The sequence below is a fragment of the Anser cygnoides genome, chromosome 22 (genome assembly GCF_040182565.1).
Source record: "Anser cygnoides isolate HZ-2024a breed goose chromosome 22, Taihu_goose_T2T_genome, whole genome shotgun sequence".
In the NCBI taxonomy this organism is placed as follows: domain Eukaryota; kingdom Metazoa; phylum Chordata; class Aves; order Anseriformes; family Anatidae; genus Anser; species Anser cygnoides.
The window spans coordinates 7,276,610-7,299,868 of NC_089894.1; the positions used below are offsets into that span (position 1 = coordinate 7,276,610).

The following is a 23,259-nucleotide window of genomic DNA, read 5'->3' on the forward strand; positions in this document are numbered from 1 at the left end:
TTGTAGGAGATGCTTCCAGTGGTGGGCAATGGGGAGAACCCCCCCATCCCGGGCTGGGGGGTGCAGGAGAGCAGCCGAACCAGCTGCGGGGGGGGGGGTTCAGGCGCTGCCGCCTTGCACTGGGAACCCGGGGCTGCAGTATCCGGGGGGGGGGGGCTCTGGCCGGAGGCAGGGACCTTCCCCCGACCCCTGCCCGCGGACCCCCCCGGGGCTCCCCCCGCCTCGCCCAGCCCTCGGCTGCCTCTCCCCTCGTCTCGGCCCCCTGTTGCCACCTGCCGGCAGCTCCGCACGCCACGGGGCTCCGCTCTCCCTGGAGCTCCGGCCGTGCCAAGCCCGGACCCCCCCCCGGTGCCCCCCCCCCGCCCCATCCCGACCCCTCTCAGGGATGCTCCGGGCGCCCCAGGCTGGGCAGTACCGGGGCCGGACCCCCCCCCCCCCCATCTCCCCGCGGCAGGACCGCAGCTCCCCAGCTTGGGGGGGGGCCCTCGCTGTCACCCCCGCGCCCCCCCAGCCCCGGCCGCTGCCCGGTGGTGCCGGTGCCCCCCCTCCCGACGCGCAGCGAGCATCGCCCCCACCTTCCTCTGCATCCCGCAGCGGCGGGGCTTGGGGGTGGGGGGTGGGTGCACCGACGGGGGGGGTTGAATTTTTTTAGGGGGGGCTGCGGACAGCGAAGCTGCCGCCTCTCCCGGGGTCCCCCCGGAGCTGCGTGCCCGGGGGGGGGGCTTCAGCGCGAAACCGGGCCCCGGGGCGGGCTGGGGGGGCGCCCCGGGAGGCGGCGGGACGGACTACAGGTCCCGGCATGCCCGGCCGCGCTCCGCACCTGCCCGGGGAGCGGCTTTTGTTCGCGGCGGGGCCGCGGGAGCGATGGGCGAGGGCCCCGCGGCCGCCTCCGCGCCGGGAGCAGCGAGCGCGCAGCGGTGAGTGCGCCCCGCGCAGCCCCGGGGCAGCCCCGGCCGCCGCCCCCGGTACCCCCCCTGTACCCCCCCCCGGTACCCCCCCGGTACCCCCCCCCCGGTACCCCCAGCCCCCGGTTCTCCCGGTACCCCGGCCCCTCGCCGGGGCGCACCGAGCTGCGGCGCTCTCGGGCGCACCGGGCCCCCCCGTTATCACCGTGCCTCCCTCTTGGTTATCCCCCCCTTTTATCCCCCTCTGCTCTCTCCGTTTTCCCCCGGAGCACCGAGTCCCGGCACCTCCTGGCACCCTGAGCCCCCCCGCCCAGGTCCGACGGGAGCCCCCCCCAAGCCGTGCCGGGCTGTGCCGGTCCCCGTGGCTGCGGGGCCCCCCCAATAATTCACTTTTTCTCTCCCCATCCCTGCAGCCCCACTCCCACGCAGGAGCCCCGGCACGACGAACAAGTTTTCAGCTTTGCCGACAAAGTCTCCCACCCCGGGTGGGATTTTCCCCTCTCTCGGCTTTAGGTGGCCTCGGGGCTGGCAGCAGGGACGGGGTCCCCATTCCCCGTCCCCATGGTTTGGCTGCGGGGCCGGGGAGGGGGCTCGGAGGCGGTGAGCCGGGCTCTGGCTGTGTTTTGTGGTCCCCGATGCGTGAACCAGGAAGTCTGCAGGCAGGAGCGGGGAGGGATTTTCCTGCTGTACGGGAAGAGGTTGATGCCACCGAGGATAATTCTGTAGGGGGAAGGGAGGCGCGGGGCTCAGCCCGCTCGCTCGCCCAAAACCCACCGTGGGGTCACTCGTGGTGAGGTCTGGTGCCTGTGACAAAGCATCAGGGGCCCGGGGGGCCACAACGCAGCAAAGGTGGTGGAGCCGGAGCTGAGACCTGGGAAGAGGGGTCCCAATTCCACCTGGGAAGCGAGGCAGCCCAAGGGATTACCTGCTGGGGCAGACGTCCTTCCCCGATGTCCTCGGATGCGGGGAGAGGCCCATTTCTGAAAGATGCTTCGGTCAGAGGCTGCCTCCTGCGCTCTGGGATGGGATCTGATGGGCTGCAGGAGCCGTGGCTGTACCCATAGCTGGGATGCTCCGAGGCCGGGGACCACTGCAGGGACTCCTCTGGGGACGTCCCCTGGGCCAGGGCAGGGCAGCAGAGTCGTCACCCCCATCCCAGCACCGGGACTGAGCCGCTGCCTCACCCTTGCCCTCGCCCTGAGCATTGTTATTGCTCCTCCGCAGCGCTGGGTGTGGGAGCAGCCACACCAGGCGCTGGGCAGCGGCACCAGCCAGGCCTGGGAGCCTCTGTCCCTCCCGTGCGGTGACACGAAGCTGTGCGTCCCCATGGGTTAGCTCCCCAAGTCCTTCTGCCCCTCCAGCCGCCTCCCCCTGACCCATGCCCTTGCAGAGTTTCCTTGCTCCCCAACCCAGCCTCAGGCTTCTGCGGCAGCAGCTGGGGGGAAAAAATAGCCCGTAGCAAGCCCGGCCGCCCGCAGCACGGCTCAGCTGCTGCCGAGCTTCCTCGGCACGGGGTGGGGAAGGGGATTTGGGGGAGCTCCAGCACGGCTGCGCTGCACGGAGGAGCCCGGGCAGGAGCTGCATGACAGCATCGGAGCAGGGCAAGGAGCAGCGAGTGCAGGTCTGCACGTGCACCAGGGCACGGGATGAGCCCTGCAACTCCTGCCCCGCCGTCGGGGCACCCCCAGCTCCGCCGTCCCCTGCTCTCGCCCTGTGCCCCCCACCAGCCCCCGTGGGAGGCGTCCCCAAGTCAGCCGGTGGGCACCGCAGTGGCTGAACGCTGGTGGGCTGGCGGGGTCCGGGGGCGATGGGAGCTGCTCGCACGTGTCTGAACAAGGTCCCCTGCCCGGGCAGAGTTAATGGATGTGCAGGAGCTGGGCCAAAAGGAGACGCAGGGCTCTGTGCTGACGCAGAGGCTCGCTCCCCAGAGCCAGCGGCAGCGAGGGAGCGGGGCAGCGGCAGCCCGACACCTCGGCACGGTTGGTCCCTCTCCTTCTCGGGGGAAAAATGGGGAGGGAGAGAGCCACTGGCACCAGGGAGCCTTTCTCTAGGGCAGCACGGGGCAGGATTGGGGCAGCCGGGTCTGGTGGTCCTGGTGTGGTGGGGCAGAGGGCCTGCGGGTGTGCTTTGGGGTGTCTCTGCCACCCCATGGCTGTCCCATGTGCCGGGGATGATCTGGCCCAGGCGCAGGGTGGCCCAGCCCTGGTGCTGTGGACGTGACAGCAGCCAGGCAGGAGCACGTGCCAGGAGGGAGGGCAGCGACGTGCCCGGCTTGGACCCGCTCCCGGGGCCGAGGGGCTGCCGCACGCTGCAGCCCCCCGCTGCAGCACAGATGGGGGCACGGGGCTGGCATGGGGGGCTCCTGCCCCACGCGGCGGTGGGACCAGCAGTGGCCACAGCCCGAACTGGAATCGCTGGAGATGCCGGGAACATGTTGGTTTTATGGCCTGTCTCATGATGTGTTTATGGCTGGGCTGGCACGGCCACAGAAGCTGCCCGGCCCTGCCCTGGGCGCACGGCAGGGCTGCGCTCTGCGTCTCGCCGGCGATGGGGTGGAGGATGGCAGCTGAACTTTGCTCTGCGAGGTGGGGCTCCCGAGGGCTCCCGCGAGAGCTGCCGGCACCGCAGCCGTGTCCACCCGCTGCCGAGCACCTGGATGGGGGAGCAGGGTCCTGCCCGGTCCCCTCGGAGCATCCTCCCCCCCAGCTGGCGCCGATCCGGACGTCACCAAGTGTTTGCTTTGGTGCCGGGACCCCGCGCCACATAGCGGCCACCAGCTCGGTGGTGCGGAGCAGCGCTTAGCAGGTACGCCCACCCTGCGCCAACCCCACAACTGCCCTGCAGCAACCCGGGGCAGCGGGGGCTGAGCTGGGGGCTGTCCCCGTGGTCCCCCTGTGTCCCCAATGGCCCATGGGACGAGTCTTGGCGTTGCTGTCCAGGTCTCCCCAAGCCCCAGCACCCAGCAGTGCCACCGTGATGCTGCCCCCAGGGAGGGGCTCAGCTGGTGGGGAGGACCCTTAGGGTCCACTTGGGTGCCTGAGCGTGTGGCTGGGGGGCAGGATGTGTCCCTCGTCCCCCGTACATCTCCCTAACAGCTCCTTCTCCCCAGGCACCGGCCGGAGCAGGGACTCTGCCTCCTGCCAGCACCTCTCCGGGGAGCCAGGGAGGAAGGTGCGTCCCCCCATGGCAGCCGGCCCCCCCACGTAACGCCAGCCAAACTGGACACCGCGGTCCCGCGAGAGACGCCCCCCGGCCAGCGCCCACCCGCCCGCTGCCTCCCGTCCGGCCCGGCCTCGCCGCTCGCTGCCCTGCCCCACGCTGACCCCGTGCCCCACGGGTCGGCTGCGGGCAGACGTCGCGATGCCGTCACCATCACCGGTGGGTAGAGCCCGTGGTGCCGGTGGGTGTCCGTGGGGACCGGGGCCAGGGGGTCAGGGGTGGGATAGCTCCGTCCTGGTCCCCTCCCCCCCCCCATCCCGGCCCCATCGCGTGGCCATTGCTGAGCCACCATCCCGGCGTCCCTCACCTCGTGTCCCTGTCCCCGGTGTCCCCAGCACCGCTTGGCTGGGCTGAGCGCGGCCAGGAGATGGCAGCAGGACCCTTCCTGCAGAAAGCGGGGGGTGGAGGGGAGGGGGACTGGGGAGAGCTGGGGGGGGCCCTGTGTGCCACCCAGCGCTGGGACCCCCACTCCCCCACGCACCGCATGAGTGACTTTGGGGGTGACCTGGCTGCTGGTGGCACCAGCCCCAAACCCCGAGGGGACAGACGGGTCCGAGGGGTGCAAGAAGCTCTCCTCCATTGCCCCCCACCCCATTTCTTTGCCCCCCTATCCCGGTCCCGGATCCCCCCACCCCTCGGCTGACCCGGTGCCCCTCTGTCCCCAGACCTGTGCAGCGGTGGCGATGTCCCCGAGGTGGAGATCATCAGCCTGCTGGGCGAGCAGCTGCCCCGCTACAAGCTGCGGGCGGACACCGTCTTCGGCTACGACCACGACGACTGGCTGCGAGCCCCCCCTGCCCCCCCGGAGCCCGCAGCCCCCCTCACCCCCCAGCAGATCGCGGAGACCCTGCAGTACTTCCGTGAGTGCCCCGTCCCGCGCCGTGGGGCTGGGCGAGGGCAGTGGGGCGCAGGTGACAGTGTTTGGGCCGGGCGGGGGCTGCGGGGGCAGTGGGGGAGTTAATCGCCGCTAACGGGATTGCCGGGATGGATTTCCTTGCCCAGAACATCCCGGGCTAATTCTGGGAGCAGCTTCTGCTGAGCCGAGCTGGACGCTCGCAGAGAGCCTCCGACAGCTCCCGGGGACCCCAGCGTGTCCCCACTCCCTGTGCCCTGCATCTCTCCGGGATGGCACACCAGCAGGGCCACCTCTGACGGGTGTTCTGGTGGCCCCAAGTGCCGCTGTGTCACCAAACACAGCCTGGAGCGGCCGGGGGGTGTAGGGCTGCTCCTGCCGGCAAAGCCCTGTGGGGTACGGGCACCTGGGGGGAGAACCCCGCAGCCCCCTGGCTGGGAAGGGGGCGATTCCCAACCATGTTGGTGCGAGACCCGTTCCCGGCACGGGGTCAGGGTCTGGTGGGCACCACAGAGGGGACGTATCTGTGCTGCGCCTCTGCCTCTGGTGCACGTGTGGTGGGGGCAGGATTAGAGCGAGGGGCTGGGGGGGATGGATGTGGGGCAGACGGGGCTGGGCCCCGCTGCCAGCCAGGCTCCCTCTGCCCACGTACGAGGGGCTGAGCTGGGGGCCACCCCCTGCTTGTGCTTGGGGCCGCCCCCAGGGTGTTTCTGCCCCCCCCCCCCCGAACCCCAGTCCTGCAGTGACCTCGGGTGGGTTTGAGCCCCCAGCCCTGCTTGTGTGGTGCCCGGTGGGGTGTGCCCGGCTCAGCAGGACCCCGTGTGTCGCCGTTCCCTCTCCGTGTCAAGTCCCTCTCCGTGTCACATCCCTCTCCGTGACACGTTCCTCTGTGCCTTGGCACCTGGGTGACGTTTGTGCCTTAGCGGTGTGGCAGGGGCCCGTGCTCCCTCATCCCTTCCCCCCAAAACCCTTAAGCTGCCATCAGAAATAGCCCCCTGTAATCTGCTTGCGCAGGGACGCGGGGGACCTGCACGGAGGAGCAAATCCCCCAGCGGGGGATTAGGAGGAAGCGGCTCCTGCCCGTCCACCACGAGACACAGGCTGTGTCCTTGGGGTGCCCGCGGGGCGAGTCCCTGCCCTCGGGCTGCGACATCCCCAGGCAGAAACCACCCGCACAAGGAGAGGGGAGAGGGTGGCACTGCAGGCGCCTGGGTCCTACCCCAGCTCCGGAAGGGTTTTGTGGCTGTGGCAGGACATGGTCAGGGGTCAGGGTCCTGGATAGGATACAGGGAGGGGAGTGCGGTCCGGCGGGTGGGAATCCTGCAGGCAACTGCATCGTGTGTTGCTGAAGGGCAGCTCCGGCCCCAGCCTCATCGATTCATTGATCAGTTCAGTGCTAACGAGGAAAGGCACAGGGGCAGGCGGTGGCGGAGGCACTGTGTGCATTGGCATTACCGGCATCCTGCTGGAGAACGGCCCCGCTCAGCGCCCCGTGGCTCTGCACAGCCCCGTAGGGTCCCAGACCCCGCTGCCCTCCTGCCCACCGCCCCTGCGCAACGTGGCAGCCAGCTCCTCCATGATTCAAGTGATTTATTCAGCTTCCCCTGCCTCAGCGCTGCCTCTGCACAAGCGCGTTTGGGGAGGTGCTGGGGGTGCCAGCCGGGGAGCGTGGGGCACCCAGGACCCACGGGGGACAGGCGTGTGCCAGCCTGTGATGGGGCTCAGAAGGGGCTGCTGAGCGGGGCAGGTTTGAGGAGGATGGAAAAGCCTTTCCGTGGGTCCCAGCACCGCACTGGGCACCCAGGCGTGCAGCATTTGCATCCTGCTGTGCGCTGTCAGTGACAATGGGGACAGTTTGGGGTGAAAGAATGAGGCTGGCCAGGTGCAGGGCAGGGAGCACGCCGTGGTGACCTGGCACTGCCCACAGGCGGGGTTTGGGATGGGGGTCCTGAAACCCCTCCTTGTCCCTCCAAAGGGCCACCCGTGCGTGACCCAGCTGGGGTCAGCCCTGCAAAGCTGGTGCTCAGGAGCCAGCGACCCCACAGTGTCCCCTCTTGGCAGTCAGAGCTTGGCACCATGGGGGGCTGCTGTGCCCAGACCCCGCCGTGTCCAAGTCCTGCTGAGGTGGGACACAGCACCCCAGGGCTGAGCGGGACCACCCTGGTGGGAAACGCATCCCCAGGGTGTCCCGATGGGGAGCCTGCCTTGGGGTGCCTGATGGGGACCACGTCCCCAGGGTGCCCCGATGGGGACCCCTGCCTTAGGGTGCCTGATGAGGAGCAGCGTGTCGATGGGGTGCTCCCCAGAAGAACCTGATCCTAGGCTGCACGGCGGGGGGAGTCTCCTGGGATGCTCCAAAGGTTTGGGGTGCTCCAAAGGTCCGGGGCGCAGAATGGGGAGCGCGGCTCCCAAGCGCCCCCAGCGGGACCGGGTCCCCAAGGCGCACGGGGAGCGCGCTGCCGCTGCCAGCCCAACCGTGCCGTGCCGTGCCGGGCCGGGCCGTACCGGGGGGAGCGGGCAGCCCCCGGCCCCGCCGCCCCCGCCCCGCTCCAGCCCAGCACCGCCCCCGGCGGGATGCGCCCGGGCAGGTGCGCGCAGCCGGGGCGACCCCATAAATAGGGGCGGGAGCGAGCGGCTCGGCACGGCACCATGGAGATCTGGAGCAGCCCCGCTGCCTACGATGAGCTGAACGGGAATGCGGAGCGGGGCGGCGACGCAGACCCCATCGCTCGGGAGCTGGAGGAAGGTGAGGGGTCCCGGGGCCGGGGGTGCGCGGAGTGGGGCTGGGGCTGGTGTGGGTCCGGGGCTGGGGCTGGGGCTGGGTCTGTGGTGCTAGGGAGGTGCTGGGCTGGGGTCTCCCCAGCAGCTGCTGTCACCTTTTCCGTGCTGCCCCAAGGCTGGGACCCGGTGTTTGGGGCCACGGTGCCTTTCCCTAGGGGGCTGGCAGCCCCCCACGACCCCGCTCACTGGGGGGAAATTGCTGCCCATGGGGATTCCCATGTTCCCCCAAAAGGGTGGTTGGTGCCCCAGTGGTGGCAAGTGGAGGGATGGGGAGAGGTCCCCCAGTGCTGTGTCCCCAAGGGGCTGGGGGGCTGCCCTCCTGTGGGGTGCAGGACCCTGTGTCGTGCCGGATCAGGCCCCGGCGGTTGGCGCGGGTGCGTACGTGTCCGCCAGTGTTGCGGCTCCCAGGGCCTGCCGCTTGCTCACGCCATAACGATGCTCATGCTCTAATTACTCCCAATTAACAGCTCAGTGGCCTGACGAGGTGCAGCTGGGGACCCCTGCAGGGACCAGGCCCTGTTGGGGCATGGGGAGGGGGCTGCGGCTGGGGCTGGCCCCCCCTCTCCCCATGGACGTGCCTGCTGGGGGCTGGACGGGGACACGGGTGGCGAGTGGGGGCATTGCCATGGCGATGCACGCACCATTACACAACCCCAGCTGGGGCGGCGTAATGGGATTTGTGTGGCTGAGCCTCTCCCGTTAACCCACTTTGCCTGCCCCAGACATCCCCCCCCGGCTGGGGGAGCACTGCTGGGGCTGGGGGGGGGGGGAACACGTGGGGCGTGCGCCGCTCTGCTGGGGGAAACTGAGGCACGCGCCCGTGAGGCTGTGGACACAAGCTGGGGGTGTCGGCAGCGGCTGTAGGGCGCAGAAAGGGCTTGGGGTATAAGCAGGGCTCGGGGCCTCGTGCTCGCTGCTGGCTCCCTCCTGCTGCGCAGCTCCGGCGCTGCCATCTGGGTGCGTGCCCGGCGCCGTCTGGCAGCGTCCGCAGGTGCTGTCGGTGGGGTTGGGGCTGGGGGGACGGACAGACGGCCCCGGCCCCGCGCCGCCCGTCTGTGCCAGAGACCCAGATACTGGGGGGAGGCGAGCCTCGAGCGTGGTGATACTGGGGGGAGGCGAGCCTCGAGCGTGGTGTTCCTGCTGCCTGTTCCTGGGGCCACAGCCTGCAGCTGCCTTTGCCCCGTGGCAGATCGCAGGCGTTGCTCTTTGCCTCCCTGCAGCTGGAGGGGCAGCGGGGTGGGTGCATGCACAACATCCCCCGAGGATGAATTTTGGTGCTGGGTCCCCCCCAGGGCAGTGGAAATGGGGATGCTGTGGGCCGTCCCCTGCCTCCTGGGTACCAAAGCAGGGGCTGGAGCAGATCCCTGCGCTCGGCTCTGCCTCGGTCTGTAGCCCCCTGGAGAAAGTAGGGCAGGGCTGGCTGCTGGCGGGGAGGCCTGGGGAGGGGGCTGGGGACAGAGTGGAGGTGGCGCTGCCTCCCAGCGCTGCGCCGTGCCACACATCGCTGTTGGTACCAGCCTGGCTTTTTGCTGGAGATGTCGCCTCCAACCCCGTCTCCGCTGCGGGCCTTTCTCCATCCTGGCCGTGTGTCCTGTGCCAGGGCTGCTGGCCTGTCCAGGCAGGGTGGTGGCTGTGACCAGACGACCTTGGCATCGTCTCCACCACCCTGAGATGCAGGGGGGCAAGGTGGGAGCGTGCCCCGCTCCCCACAGTGCCCTCGTGAGCATCTCTGCCTGCACCCTGCTGCAGAGAAGTCCTTTTTGGTGACCAGCGTGGAGCAGCTCCACCTCCTGTCCCCATCACTGCGAAGCGCAGGGGACAACGCGTGGTGCTGGGGGAGCTGCAGCACAGGGGGGAGGCAGCAGGGGAACCGTGCTGAGCCCCCCCCACCCCAGCGGGGCTCACCCTCTGCCCTCCTCCCCCAGTCCTGTGCACCGAGCGGGCCGTCAGGATCACCAAGACCTACCACGACATCGATGCCGTCACCAACCTGCTGGACGAGGTACGCCGCAAAATGCTCCGTGCATGGGGAGCCTGGGGCTGCGGGGGTGGGCCAGGGGGGCTGCAGGAGAGGGGGCGGAGAGGGAACGGGTCCCAGCTGACACAGATCTGTCCCTCGCAGAAAGAGCGGGACCTGGAGCTGGCGGCGCGCATCGGGCAGTCCCTGCTGAAGCAGAACCGGAGCCTGACGGAGCGCAACGAGCTGCTGGAGGAGCAGCTGGAGTTGGCCAAAGAGGAGGTACCAGCCCCTGGGCACGGAGCGCTGCCCTCACCCCACTGCGTGCCCAGCCTGGCCGGGGGGGGGGGGGGCTGTGGCCCCCAGCCTGTGCCCTGATGTCCCCTCTCTTCACCCCAGATCGCGCAGCTGCGCCACGAGGTCTCCATGCGGGACGACCTGCTCCACTTCTACACCACCACCACGGAGGAGAGCGAGCCCACCTCTGCTACCGCCACGCCGTGAGTGGGTCCCTGCCCCGCCGCCCACCCCCGTGGGGCTGCTCGGGGGGGGGGCCGGGTGGAGGTGTCGGGCTGGGGCCCTGCAGATGGGGTTGGTGGGTGACCCCATCCTGCCCACACTGCGGGTGCTCAGCGCCCTCCACGCTGTCCCCAGGCTGCGCCGGCAGGAGTCGTCCTCGTCCCTGCAGCAGTACTTCCAGTACGACACCTTGCAGCAGAAACTCAAGTGCCTGGAGGAGGAGAACCAGAAGCTTCGCTTGGAGGTATGGGGACACGCGGGGTGCCCGGCAGCGAAGCTGGCTGGGTCGGGGGGGGATACGAAGGGCTGAGGGGTGAGTCCTAAACCTCCCTGGGGGGGCTGGTGGTGCTGCCCCTCACGCTCAGCCCCTCCGTCCTCTCCCCCAGGCCACCAACATTGCAATCGAGACCTGCCAGTACGAGGACCAGGAGCACCAGCTGATGATCGACTGCGTGGAGCAGTTCTGTACGTGGGGCTGGGCCGGCGGGGGGGGGGGGGCAGCTCCGCTTTGGGGTGGGGGGGACCCCGGGCATCGCTGCGGGGGGCTGCGGTGACGGACCCCGCTCTGTCCCCAGCCGAAGCTAGCCAGCAGGTCGTCTGCCTCTCCGACGAGCTGGCCCGCAAGGCGGAGGACACGGCGCGGCAGCAGGAGGAGATCAGCCAGCTCCTGGCGCAGGTGGTGGACCTGCAGCAGAAGTGCCGTGCGGTGAGTGTCCCCTCCCTGTCCCCTCCGTGTCCCCTGCCCTGTGCCGGGGGGGTGCTGGGGGGCGGGGGGGCACAGGGCGAAGCTCCCTGACCTGCCCGTCCCGCAGTACGGCTCGGAGGTGGAGGAGCTCCAGCAGCACCTGGCCGTGGCCAAGGAGGTGCAGCAGCAGCTCCGGACAGAGGTGAGCTTGGGTGGTGGGGGCTGGCCGCAGGTCCCCCCCCTACGGTTGGGGGGGCCGTGCACTGAGCTGTGCCCCCCCTCCCCTGCAGCTGCGGGACCTGCAGGAGAAGTACACCGAGTGCGGCGGGATGCTGCAGGAAGCCCAGGAGGAGGTGAAGAGCCTGCGCGGCCGCAGCTTCCCCAACAGCACCGTCAGCCGCTACGGCGCGCCCAGCCTGCTGCCCCTGGTGAGCGCGGGGCCGCGGCAGGGCTGGGTGGTGGTGGTGGGGGGCTCCGTGCTCCCCCCTCCCCTGCCAACACCGCGTCCGTCCCCTGCCTTTCCAGGACTCGCTGGCAGCTGAGATCAAGGGGACGATGAGGAAGGGGACAGACGGCTCCTCCTCGGACTACAAGTGAGCGTCAGCCCCTCGGGGAGGGGGTCTTGGGGAGGGGGGGCTGGCTCGAGCATCCACCCCCGCCTGCTTCCTGCCCCCAGGAGCTACCTGCGCGTCTTCGAGACGGTGAAAGCGGTGAACCAGGCGGCCAAAGCCAGGTCGTGCTCCGAGTCTCCCCTGAACATGCCCAGCTCCAAGCAGTTGTCAGCCGTCCCCTCCAGGGGGGGCAACACCCCCCCCGCTGGCTTCTGTGGCTCAGAGGGCACCCCGTGAGTGCTGGGGAGGTGGTGGTGGTTTGGGGGGGGGGGGGGGGTTGTGATGGAGCCGCTACCCCTGCGGAGGGGCTGGGGTATTGCTGTGATGTTGATCCCATTGCAGCATGGATTGTGCTGCAAAACTGGGGCAGGGTGGATGCAGGGGGGGCTCGGGGGGGCCCCGCTGCAGGACCGTGGCCCCCTCCCCAGCCCCCCTGACGCTGCCCCCCCCCCCTTGGCAGGGGCGAGGGGTCCGTCGAGGAGCCCCGGGGGGCTGCCCCGGGCCGGCGGGACCTGGAGGCGGCGGTGCAGCGGCTGTCGGCGCGGCAGCAGAGCCATGCCTCGGAGGAGCGCTCCTTCTTCGAGGCCGAGCGGGAGCGCAAGCTGTGGAGGCTGCGGGACGGGGAGAGCTCCAGCGGCTTCCTCACCCCCAACGAGAGCATCGTGTCCACCGGCACCAACCACTCGGGGGGCTCGGAGCTGACCGCCGGCTCCGGCTTCTCCCTCGGCTCCCTCACCTACCTGCCCGACAAGCTGCAGATCGTGAAGCCCCTGGAAGGTGAGGGTGACGGGGGCTGCTTGGTGCCCCCGTGCAGCCCTGGAGGTGTTCGTGGGCCCGGCTGAGCCCCCCTCTGCTGTGTGTGTGTCCCCCCCCCCTCCAGGCTCGGTGACGCTCCACCACTGGCAGCAGCTGGCACGGCCCAACCTGGGGGGGATCCTGGTGCCCCGTCCCGGGGTGCTCACCAAAGACTTCAGGCAGCTGGACATCGACCTGGAGGAGGTGTACAGCCTCACCGACCTGGAGGAGGACGAGGTGGACGCCGCCTCCTTCCAGCTGCTCCCTACCTCAACACCCGCCAAAGCCAAGGAGCGCCCCGGGGGTGAGCACGGGGCGAGGGGACGGGGGGCGACGCGGACCCCGGCACCTCCCTGCCCTCCTGCTGCAGTTACCCCTCGCACACTCCTGCTGCCTTCCCTCACCCCTCAGCGTCCCTCTCTTCTGCCCCTGCCTGCCCGTGGGGATGCTCTGGCCGCGGGGGCATGCAGGGAAGGGGGGGCTGGGAGAGAATTTGGCTCCGAGCCCCCGCTGAGCGGGTGCTGACCGAAACGCAGCTGGGTGCGCGCCCTGTGCGCGGGTTTCTGCTGGCCGTGACAGCTCTCAGCCGAGCCTTGGTGCTCCTCTTGGTGCTCCTGCTCCTCTTGGTGCTCCTGCATGCCCAGCACCCTGCTCGCTGCCTCTGCATGCGCCCCCTTTCCTGACCCCCCCCCCGCCCACCCCCCTGCCCGTTAACCCCGTGTCTCCTGTCCCTTCCAGTGTTCCTCTCTGTTAACAACCTCCCCCAGACCCCATCTACCTTCACCATCACCACCTGCCACATCTTCCACCCCACCACCGAGCTCACCACGGTGACACCCAGGTAAGGCGCGTGGCCCCCCCACCGCCTGCACCGCTGTCCCCTGCTCCCCCCCTAACCCTCCCCTTCTCGCCCCCTGCCCCCCTCCCACAGCTCCAGGATGCGGCACTCCTGGGGCCCCCGGCTGCTGATGCCCTGAGAGGTGCTCGTGGACACGTCCCCGACTCCCACAGCTCGAGCCACGGCCTGCCCAGGGCTCGGTGACAGCCACGAGGCTGGGGGCAGCCTCCCCTTGCTTCATTCATGTGACAAAGAGATTTCCTTGGGGGGGGTCCTGGGGAGCAGCCCTGGGGGCAAGAGCAACCTCTGCTCCTGGGTGCCTGGGGGGCTCTGTTCTGGGAGCTGACATGGATTTCCTTTCCTCCTCCTCCTCCTCCAGCTGCTTCAGAACTTGGGGCCTCTCCCAGGGTGTGCTGGAGCAGCCAGGCAGGGCTTGGAGCAAAGCTCTGCCACCCCCCTTGCTTCCTGCCGGGGCTGGGCTGGAGCGAGGACCAGGCACCTTAATTAATGATCCCGAATGTGGCCCTGGTGGGGGCTGGGGTGAGCTGGAGGCTGCTGGCTGCTGTTAGCCAGGGACAGCTTTTGCCTTCCAAATGCCCGCGGAGCAGTGCCTGTGCCCCCTCCTCTCCTTGCTGCCTGGGGGCTGCCCCAGCCCCTTGCCCCCCCCAGCTGCCCCCTGCCCAGGCCATGAGCATGCAGGAAGGAGGAGAAGGGGCCGAGCTCTGCCTGCAGCCCCCCCAGCTCCAGCCACCTCCCTGATATCCCCCCCCCTTGCTCTCTCTTTCTCCTCCTCCAGTCGGTATAACGCCGTCGTGCCTTCTTGTGGGCCCATTGAGAGGCTGAACCTCTGCACCCCCTCACCAGAGGTGCCCAGCCCCGGACCCCCCAGCACCCCCCTGGGACTCGTCAGGCTCCTGCTGGTGCGGGGCATCTCTGCCTCGGTGCCCTCAGCCGTATCCTGGTGGCCCCCCTCACTCCCTGCTCAGGACCCCCAGCGAGCTGCTCCCCAGGGCTCTCCGCAGCCCTTCCCTGGGGCTGGGGGGCAGCAGCGACCCCTGCCCAGGAGCAGCATCTTCAGCTTGAACCTGGTGGAGAAGCTGCGCCGCCTGGGGCTGGATAAGGTGGTGGCCAGAGGGGAGCTGTCCTACGCACGAGGAGAGCACAGGGGCGGCCGGGATGCGCCGACGTGATGGCACAGCAGCGCCTGCAAGCTTGGGATGAGATGTGTCCTCCTCTTCATCTTCATCCATGGGACACAGAGACGGGACAGGCTCCTGGTCCCTGCCTGGCCGGGGGGGGCATCACCCAAACCCCGGCTGCCTCCTGGTGGTGCCCCAGGGCCTGGCACTGGTTTGCAGGGGCTTTGCCCTGACTGCAGGGACACAACGCTGTGATGCCTCAGGGTCCCCCTGCGCTGCTCCCCCAGCCCCGAGTCCTGCAGCTGCAGGGGTCCCAGGTGCAGGATGCTCGGGGCACTGGAGGACACTGGCCCTGTCCCCACCCAGGGGCTGTGGACCCTTTAGCAGAGCCAGTTGTTGGCAATAAAAACTGTTCTGGTTCCTGCTGCGCCTGGCCCCTGTGCAGCTTGTCCCCCTGGGAGCTGTCGCAGCTGCAGCAAAGGGTGATCTGCCTGTGCTCGAGGCTGGGAGGCGCTGTGTGTGCCAGGATGAGACCCCCGTCACCACGGCTGGGCAGCATCTGGGCTGACTTTTAAAGCAAATGGTTTTAAAACTCTTTCCTGCCCACCACATAGAAGTAGCAGCACTGCTCGGGGGCTGCCTGCGGCGAGTGTCTCAGGGTGTAGCTGTCACTCGTGCCGGCTCTGTCCCTCACCCCCAGCCGTGCCCTGTCCCCTGCTGAATAAATGTGAAGACCTGAAGCAGCTCCTGTGTGCCGTGTCTGTAGCTGTGTGTTCCTGCTGTGCCCTGTGCTTCCCCTTGGGGCTGAGGGTTGAGCCCGCTGCCCCCAGCTTTTTCCCAGCAAAGAGTCCAGCAGCAGAGGCCGTAGTGCCAAAGCTTTATTGCAGGAAGAAAGATGCACCAAGGGTGCCAGTGCTCTGCGCGGCAGGGGCAATGCTTATGAGGCATCAGCCGGGTCTTCGGAGCTCCGGCGGCCGAAATCCATCCAGTCGGGGTAGAAGTGGTCGTGCAGGGCCTCTGCCCCCTCGTCCCCCTGCACGAAGCCCTTGCGGTCTCTCAGCTCTGCTGGGGCAAAGAGAGAGGGGTCAGAGCCACCCGGGGCTGGGGCTGGGCTGTGCCTTACGGGGTACCCCCTGGGGCTGCCCGCCCTGTGCCTCCCGTGGGGCCGCGGTACCTGCGAACATGTGGGGCAGGAAGCGGGAGATGAGGTGCTGCTGCTCCTGGGACAGGGGCTCGGGCCAGTCCCGCCGGACCAGGCTGGTGGGGAGCCGGCGGGGGTCCCCTGCGGCACCCGGTGCCTCCGCGGCCGGCCGGCACAGGCAGGCAGTCGCCGTGACGGCGAGGACGAGGCCGACGCACACCTTTCCCTTCATGGCTGCGGAGAGAAGGGGAAGGGGAGCAGAGGGGCTGCAGCCCCCAAAGCGAGGCCAGCAGCTCAGTGGGGTGCATGTGGGGCAGTGGGGTGCTCATCCCCAGCGCATGGCTGGTCCCCAGTCCCACTCCAACCATCCCAGATGGTCCCCAGGTCTCCCTGTCCCCTTGTCTGGTCCCCAGGTCCCTCTCCGTGCATCCCAGGAGGTCCCCATGTCCCCACCATCCCTCCCAGGTCCCCCTCCATCCCTCCCATCCGTTCCCCAAGTCGCCCCACATCCATCTCAGGTCCGCCCCCATCCCTCCCAGCCGGTCCCCAGGTTGCCCCACATCCATCTCATGTCCCCCTCATCCCTCCCAGCCAGTCCCCAGGTCTCCCTGTGCCCCCACCTGGTCCCCAGGTCGCCTTCCACGCGTCCCAGCCTGTCCCCATGTCCCCCACCACCCCTCCCAGCCTTGCCCCCGTCCCTCACCTGCTGGCTGCAGGACTCAGGCTCACCTGCAGCCGAGCCCGGCCCCGCTTTTCAAGGCGCCCCCCGCCGCGCTCCTCCCCGGGAGGGGCGGCCCCAGGCGGCCCCCGCCGCGCCCCGCCGCGCCCCGCAGCGCCCGGCACCCCCAGGGCGCGGCGGGGCCGGGGCTCCGGGGCGGCTTCTGCGGCGGGGCTGGGGGCGAAGGGGGGGTACACACGTGTGTACAGACACCCATACACACGTGCACATACACACACACGTATACGCACATACACACACTTGCTTAGTGGTAAACTTGGCAGTGCTGAAATTAATGGTTGGACTGGATCTTAGACGACTTTTCCAACGTAAATGAGTCTGTGATTCTACACACACATATATTCACACACACGTGTACATACACACACATACTATATACAGGCACATGTTTAGTGGTAAACTTTGTGCTAAATTAGTGGATGGTCTTAGATGCCTTTTCCAACATAAATGATTCTATGCATACTTGTGTATACACATAGAAACATACACAGATACATAGGCACACATATACATACATGTACTTACACACACGTGACTACACATACACACACACACATATACATGCTTATGTTTAAGTGGTAAACTTGGCAGTGCTAAGTTAATGGTTGGACTTGATCTTAGACATCTTTTCCAAAGTAAATGATTCTATGAATCTATACACACACGGCAACACAAACACATACAGACAGACATATACATACACATATTCCACCTTTCCCACACACAGACGTTTTAACATATACAGCCACAGAGCTACGCACGCATATATCACAGTCACAGACTAGCTTGAGTTTTAGATAGAGACTTATATAGGCATAGCTACATAGATATGTATATTGATAGCTGTGCATACATGCGCAGCTTGATATATACATGCTCTCTCGCTCTCACATACAGCAATATCTGTACAGAGATACATGTATTTATACACCCAAGCATACAAAGACACATGCACATATGCAAATATACCGATACGTCTTTACATAGGCATGTTCTTATATGTATGCACATATATAGAGCTAACAATATAAAGGCACCTCCATGTGCCTGCACAGAGCTGTGTTTATATGGCTAGAGACTAACTCTGACATGGTCATGGCTGTATGTACATGGACAGAAACGTGTATTGCTTTAGCTAGCTGTATATATATATATACACTCACACATATGTATACACTTAGCAACACATAGAGACACAGATATTTATGTACATATAAATGGCTAGAGGTATATGTATCAAATAGCCATGTAGATATACTGGCTCTCTACATACACACCTATAGGCAAACATGCATAGATAGCTGAATATGCATAAACAAACATAGCTATAGGTATATGGAGCACAAGGTGGACAGAGAGCGAGAGAGAGAGTGTGTAAGTGTGTGAGTGTGTAGGTTTGGTTGCATGGCACCTTTAGTGATCGCTATCTGTATATAAAGGTACATTGAGCTACATACATAAATGCGTAGAAAAATTATATGTACACAGCTAGAAGTAGAGCTACATAGAGCTGTCGTGAGCTATAGAAATAGACACAAAGCTACAGCTCTACCATACAACTACCCATACACATATGTGTGTGTACACACACACACACACACACACACACACACACACACACACACACACACACACACACACACACACTGGCAGGGCCATATGCACCATAAACTTTACACATAAAAAAATAGAAGCATAAAGGTTGGAAAAGCTACACACACAGGTATGTATTTATACAGATGAAAACTACATGGGGTGATAGTCCCCATCACAGAGCATGCGCGCGCGTGTGTGTATAGACTTCTGCATATACGTGTGTGCGTTTATATGGCTGCAGCATATATGGCACAGGTGGTGTGTGTGTATTTACAAGCATCATGCGCAGCTCATGCTTTTTACATGCATGTGCTGATTTTTGTGTATAGCTGCCCCCCCCCCCCCCCCCCCCCCCCCCCCCCCCCCCCCCCCCCCCCCGCTGGGCTTTATGATGGGTGCTGGGGGAGCACTGTGTGGCCAGGGGTGCTGGCTGAGAACACCCTGACGGCTGCGTCCCTGTTGGGCACAGGCCTGCCATGCACACAGACCCCACAGCTGGGACCCGCATCCAAGGGGAGGCTTTTGGGGGTCCCAGGAGCTCGGTGCCAAACATTAAACTAGGGCAAAACACTGGGTTTGGTATTTCCTTTCATCATCGATAGTTCCTCTCGTATTTACCCTCAGCCCGTTGTGTTTGTAGAGGACATTTGTGTCACTCCTGCAATAAACGACGTGTCGGTGATACGCTATGGATTGGGCACACGCCGGAGCTTTGCTGCCTGCCCTTGCCACCCATGCCGTGTTTGCAAAGCTCAATATTCGCCCTCTTCAAATAAATAAACCTGAAACAAACGGGCTTTGAATGGGCAGGAAGGCAGCGGAGCCCCGGCACATCCAGTGCTCCGCAGCAATCGATGGCTTGCTCCTGGGAGCATTTTTTACAAGGAACAAACAAATTGTTTTGCAATTTCTGGCTTTTAAAGGCTCGATCCGGGCCAAATGAGCCGTCAGGGTGACAGGGGCACGGCGGCTGCTTCCTGCAGCCCATCGGCTCGGCAGTGCCTTGACGCATGTTTGCAGAGTGACCGCGGGTGCTCGGCTCGTTCCCTTCTCCCAGCTTCCTCCAGCTGCTTGCTCCATCCCACCTGGACACCCCAAAAGACACCGTGGCAGTGGCCATTCGCGGTGCTGACCATGTCACCGCGTCCCTCGCCTGCTCCCCAGCCTCAGCCGTGCCCACCGAGGGAAGCAGGGGCTGAGGCAGGACCGGCAAAGGGCAGCGGGGAGCACGTCGGGCTCAGCACCCCCGAGCTGGGTTTGCGGAGCAGTGGTTGTGATGAAGGGAGAAGGTTCCGGACATCAAAATGGAGAGTGGGAAGGAAGGAAGGAGAAAATTAGGGCAGGAGCAAAGCCCAAACCTGAGGCCATCCCACTCCGAGCCTCAGCAGCCAGCCTAGCCAGTGACCCCCCAGTGAAAGAAACTGAGGCACGACCAGACCAGATCTGGGGGCGTGTGGTTGCGTCCGAGGATGTTTGATGGCCTCAGCTTTCACTCCTGACCCCACGGCTTAAACACCACATGTTCTGTTAGCTACCAAAGGATGGCTCCACGTACAGGGGTTCTGTTAAAAGCTCCACCAAGCACGAGAGCCCCCAGGAGCTCACGCAGGCAGGAAGGCCAAGCCTCACCGCTGCCCGCAGGTGCTCTGCCAGGAACAGGCAGGGTGTGAGGGCACCCGCCGCCCCCCTGCACTTCGTGTAATTGCAGCAAATTCGTGTCCGAGAGCAAAGTCTCACAGGGAAGTAAATGGCAGCAGAGGGCTGAGCGCCGCGCAAAGAACCCAGGCTGAGTCAGGAGCTTCACAGCAGCCAGCGGACAAACACAGCTCAGTTCTTAGAAAGCTGCCAAAAACCACGAGGGGCCTCCCTGCGTATCCGCTGCTGGGCAGGTCGTAAGGTCCCCAAGCACCCCAGCCCTCGCAGCACGCAGGGTGCAATGCAGCGGCACCCCCCTAGCGCGGGACACAGCCACCAGCAGCACTGCAGGGGGAAACACACGGGTTTCTGCTCGCTCCTGCGGATTTTAGGACACTTCACGTTGTGTTTGCCAACCCCCATCAGCAGGCCGGTTGTAAAAGCGTTCCCTTGTGCCTTGTTCAGTGGCTGAGCAGAGAGGAGGAAGGTGCTGCACCCCACGAGGGTTCACGTGCCAGACCGGCCCTCGGCCTCCCCGTGGCAGCGGCCGGAAGCAGAAGCGCTGACCTTGGAAACCTCTCTTACGAGAAAGCAACGAGCACGCGACCCGGTGCAAGGGTTAACAGGCCCCAGCCAAGAGGGAATGACTCAACAGCCGCTCTCAGGCTGTTTACTTCGACTTCGGCCAGGGATGAGGAAGCGCAGCGCCACAGTTGCTCTGCCTTCCCCTTCCTACACCGGGTCACCCTAGGACACGCAGCCCGGTACAGCGCAGAGCGCCCACCACCCCACTTCATCCTCCCACCAGGCTCCAACTTACACAGCACCAGAGGCCGCCAGTCCCCCAGAGCCACCGCCTCTTTAAAGCGGAGCATTTTGGCTCCAAAACACAACGGAATCCACCGAGCAAGTGCTTTTGAAAACCATTTTTATTTAAATAAGACTTTAAATACATTACATAAAACATTAAAAATGAAACCAAAAATCTGTTACTTCACAGGGCATTAGGCAGCAGTTGCTAGTAACACGTAAGCTCTGCAGCTCTATCTACAACGATACTTGTTACATTAGTCCAAAATTGATCCCTTGTCAAAAGTTTAACCCAAGGTATTGGTTCCTTCAAGTACACTGCCCGGTATCTTTGGGCTTGTACAACACCAGCACCTGCCAGGCCGGAATTGCAGGCATCCAGCCTTGAAGTCACTCTTCAGTCACTCTTCTTGTTCAAAAGTCAACTTTTCCCCAAATCCCTCTACCACCAGGAGCAAACACTGCCTAGAGTGAAGGTCCTGTCTCCCCAGGCCATGCCACAGCTCGCGCTCAATGCCTCGCTCCGTGTGGGACTGCAGGAGGCACCGCCAGAATTACCGTCCATGGAAACGGAAGAGCCGCTGGACTGAGGAGAGATCCGGACGGTCCCTGGACTGACAGGCCGAGTCCCTTGGCTTAACTTGGAACATCTGGTTACTTTTAGCTTCAGGCCGGGCAGCGCCAAACGCCCGATTTACCTCTGTTAAATGAGGGACAGCAAGACGAGATAGCATGGGCTCGTGTCAGTTTATTACATCACTGAATTACACTAGTCCAGACTGAACAGTGGACCCAAGATTGTTACATTACACAAACCGGCTGGTTTTAAACTTATGACAAGGGACAGATGGGAATTTCATTGTAAGGAAATCTTCTTGCATAAAGCTTCAGTGACCCACAGGCACTTAAAACCCATGGACTTTCAGCTGGTCGTCTTTAGCCAGTCCAATCTGCAAGAAAAAAATGCACTTTAAAGCACTTCAAACCAGACAAGACTCCATGGAAATCCACGTGTTGTTTACACTGCGGACGCTGTAGAACCATCAAACTCCTGCTCCCCCCTGAAATATGGGATAAAAATTAGCCTGCAATTGCAAAACCTTGCTGGACGACATGTTACTTAAGAATTTCAGTAAAAACAGGAAGACCTTCATCCATCAGTATGTTTTAAAGACATGAAAATGAGGATCTGCCTCCATCAGCATGACATCTTAAAGCCGAGAAAATGAAAACCTGCATTATTATCAAAATAAGAAATCACGTTTGATGTAAAAATTAGCTGGCACGTGCACCAGAACAAAACAAACCCTACCTCTACGAGGAACTGGCATATGTTCTTGCGCTGGTCACCTTGCAACTGAATCACTTCTCCATATTCAGGGTGTTCGATCACAGTACCATTGCAGGCAAATTTCTGGGGGAAAAAAAACAAAGGAAAAAGGATTGTTTAGTAGAAAAAAAAAGGCAAAACCTGCCCCCGCAGCTCCCCACCACCGCCCCCGGCAGCTGCCGCCTGGCTCCCTCCGCCTCGCGACGCCCCGGGGCTGCACCCACCTTCTTGAAGGCCTTCACCAGTTTCTTTTTATCGTAATCATCCGCGATGCCCTGGACAGTGGTGAGGGTCTTCCTGCCGTTCCGCTGCTGGATCCTTATATGGATGTAGTCCTCAGTGCCGGCAGGAAGCAGGTCATCACCCTTACTTGCATCAGCAAAGGGGTCTGCGGAGAGCGCCCGTCAGAGCCGGCCGCCCCGCCCCTCCGCGCTCCCCATTGGCCGCCCCGCCCGCCTGTCAGCGCGGAGCCCCGCCCCCTCCTTCCCGCCTCCCCCTCCCCTTCCCTCCCCCCCCCCCCCCTCCCCGGCTGACGCAACCGGCCCCGGGAATAGCAACTGCGCCACGGGGCGGGGCCCGCCCGGGGAGGGGCCGCAGGCCCGGCCCTGCCGCCCGCCGCACAAAGGGCGCTCACCGAAGGGTTGGAGGTTCTGGATAGCGGACATACGATACGCTTCCCTTCCCTCGGCGAGGCGGCGGCGGCGGGCGGCGGCTGAGGCGGCGGCGCGGCGGTGGCTGAGGCGGCGGCGGTGGGCGCGGAGGATGCTCTCGCGGCGGCGGCTGCAGACGCTGTCAGGGGGGCGGGACTGCCGCTGCCGGCTTATATACCTCCTGCCGTGACGTCAGCACGCACGGCGAGCGAGGGCGACGATTGGCTGTCCCGCCGGAGTTGGGGGGGGCGGTCGCGGCGCGCGGGCGAGCGAGGCCGCGCCCTGGCTGGGGCGAAGGGAGAGGAGCGCATGCGCGGCGGAGGGCGCTGGTGGGGAGGGGGGGTGTGGGGAGGGAGGCAGGGCGGCGCATGCGCGGTGCGGCTGCGCCTCGACGGGGCCTGGGCAGCGCCATGGCGGGGGAGGGGGCTTGGGGACAGTGGGGGGGGGGCCTTGGGGACAAGGGGGGGGGCTAGAGACAATGAGGGGGGTCTGGGGACAGGAAGGGGGTGATGGGGACACGGAGGGGGCTTGGGGACAGTGGGGGGGGCTGGGGGACAGGGAGGGGGATGGGGACAGTGGAGGGGCTTGGGGACAAGGGGGGGGACCTAGAGGCAGTGAGGGGGGGCTGGGGACGGGGAGGGGGCTTGGTGACAGGCAGAAGGAGATGGGGACAGTGGGGAGGGCTTGGGGGCAAAGGGGGGGGCTGGGGACAGGAGGGGAGAGCTGGGGAGAGCTGGGGGGGCTAGGGATGAAAAGGGGGCCTGGGGACAGTGGGGGGACCCTAGGGACAACGGGGGAGGGGGCTGGGACAGGGAGGAGGCTTGGGGACGATGAGGGGGGGCTGGGGACAGGGAGGGGACTTGGGGACAGGGGGGACCTGGGGACACTGGGGGCGGATCTGGGGATACAGGGAGCCTGGGGACAGCGGTGGAGTCTTGGGGACAGGGAGGGGCCCTGGGAAGAGGAGGGGATTTGAAGATGGGGGGGGTTGGGGACAGTGGGGGGGGCCTGGGGACAGCACCCAGCCCCAGCCCCGCTCCCTCTGTCCCCCTTCAG

General features: G+C 65.2%; 3 protein-coding genes across 6 annotated transcripts; 1 reads left to right on the forward strand and 2 right to left on the reverse strand.

Annotated features, from left to right (window-relative positions):
* Window positions 1–776: 776 nt before the first annotated feature.
* Window positions 777–15,045, forward strand: HAP1 (huntingtin associated protein 1). 4 transcript variants are annotated; one of them, XM_066981455.1, is made up of 17 exons: window positions 777–917; window positions 4,015–4,283; window positions 4,790–4,984; window positions 9,684–9,760; window positions 9,881–9,997; window positions 10,115–10,215; window positions 10,370–10,478; window positions 10,621–10,699; window positions 10,810–10,940; window positions 11,047–11,121; window positions 11,210–11,347; window positions 11,445–11,512; window positions 11,596–11,763; window positions 11,991–12,307; window positions 12,411–12,629; window positions 13,064–13,166; window positions 13,960–15,045. In XM_066981455.1, exons 1-17 carry the CDS (start codon window positions 865–867, stop codon window positions 14,351–14,353), a joined length of 2,613 nt encoding a protein of 870 aa, XP_066837556.1. In that variant the 5' UTR covers window positions 777–864; the 3' UTR covers window positions 14,354–15,045. The 4 variants fall into 4 exon arrangements, with proteins under 4 accessions (XP_066837556.1, XP_066837557.1, XP_066837560.1 ...); XM_066981456.1 differs by lacking the exon at window positions 13,960–15,045 and adding an exon at window positions 13,257–13,438; XM_066981459.1 differs by lacking the exon at window positions 13,064–13,166 and having other exon boundaries at window positions 13,960–14,147.
* A 26-nt stretch (window positions 15,046–15,071) lies between these two features.
* On the reverse strand, window positions 15,072–16,084 carry LOC106047974 (gastrin/cholecystokinin-like peptide). The gene is made up of 2 exons (XM_013199734.3): window positions 15,477–16,084; window positions 15,072–15,364 (listed from the first exon to the last, which is right to left on the reverse strand). The coding sequence occupies exons 1-2, from the start codon at window positions 15,673–15,675 to the stop codon at window positions 15,240–15,242; spliced, it is 324 nt and encodes a 107-aa protein (XP_013055188.3). The 5' UTR covers window positions 15,676–16,084; the 3' UTR covers window positions 15,072–15,239.
* Window positions 16,085–20,951: 4,867 nt separating this feature from the next.
* On the reverse strand, window positions 20,952–22,350 carry EIF1 (eukaryotic translation initiation factor 1). Its single transcript, XM_066981655.1, has 4 exons — window positions 22,188–22,350; window positions 21,778–21,941; window positions 21,536–21,637; window positions 20,952–21,173 (listed from the first exon to the last, which is right to left on the reverse strand). The coding sequence occupies exons 1-4, from the start codon at window positions 22,216–22,218 to the stop codon at window positions 21,129–21,131; spliced, it is 342 nt and encodes a 113-aa protein (XP_066837756.1). The 5' UTR covers window positions 22,219–22,350; the 3' UTR covers window positions 20,952–21,128.
* Between the last annotated feature and the right edge of the window lie 909 nt (window positions 22,351–23,259).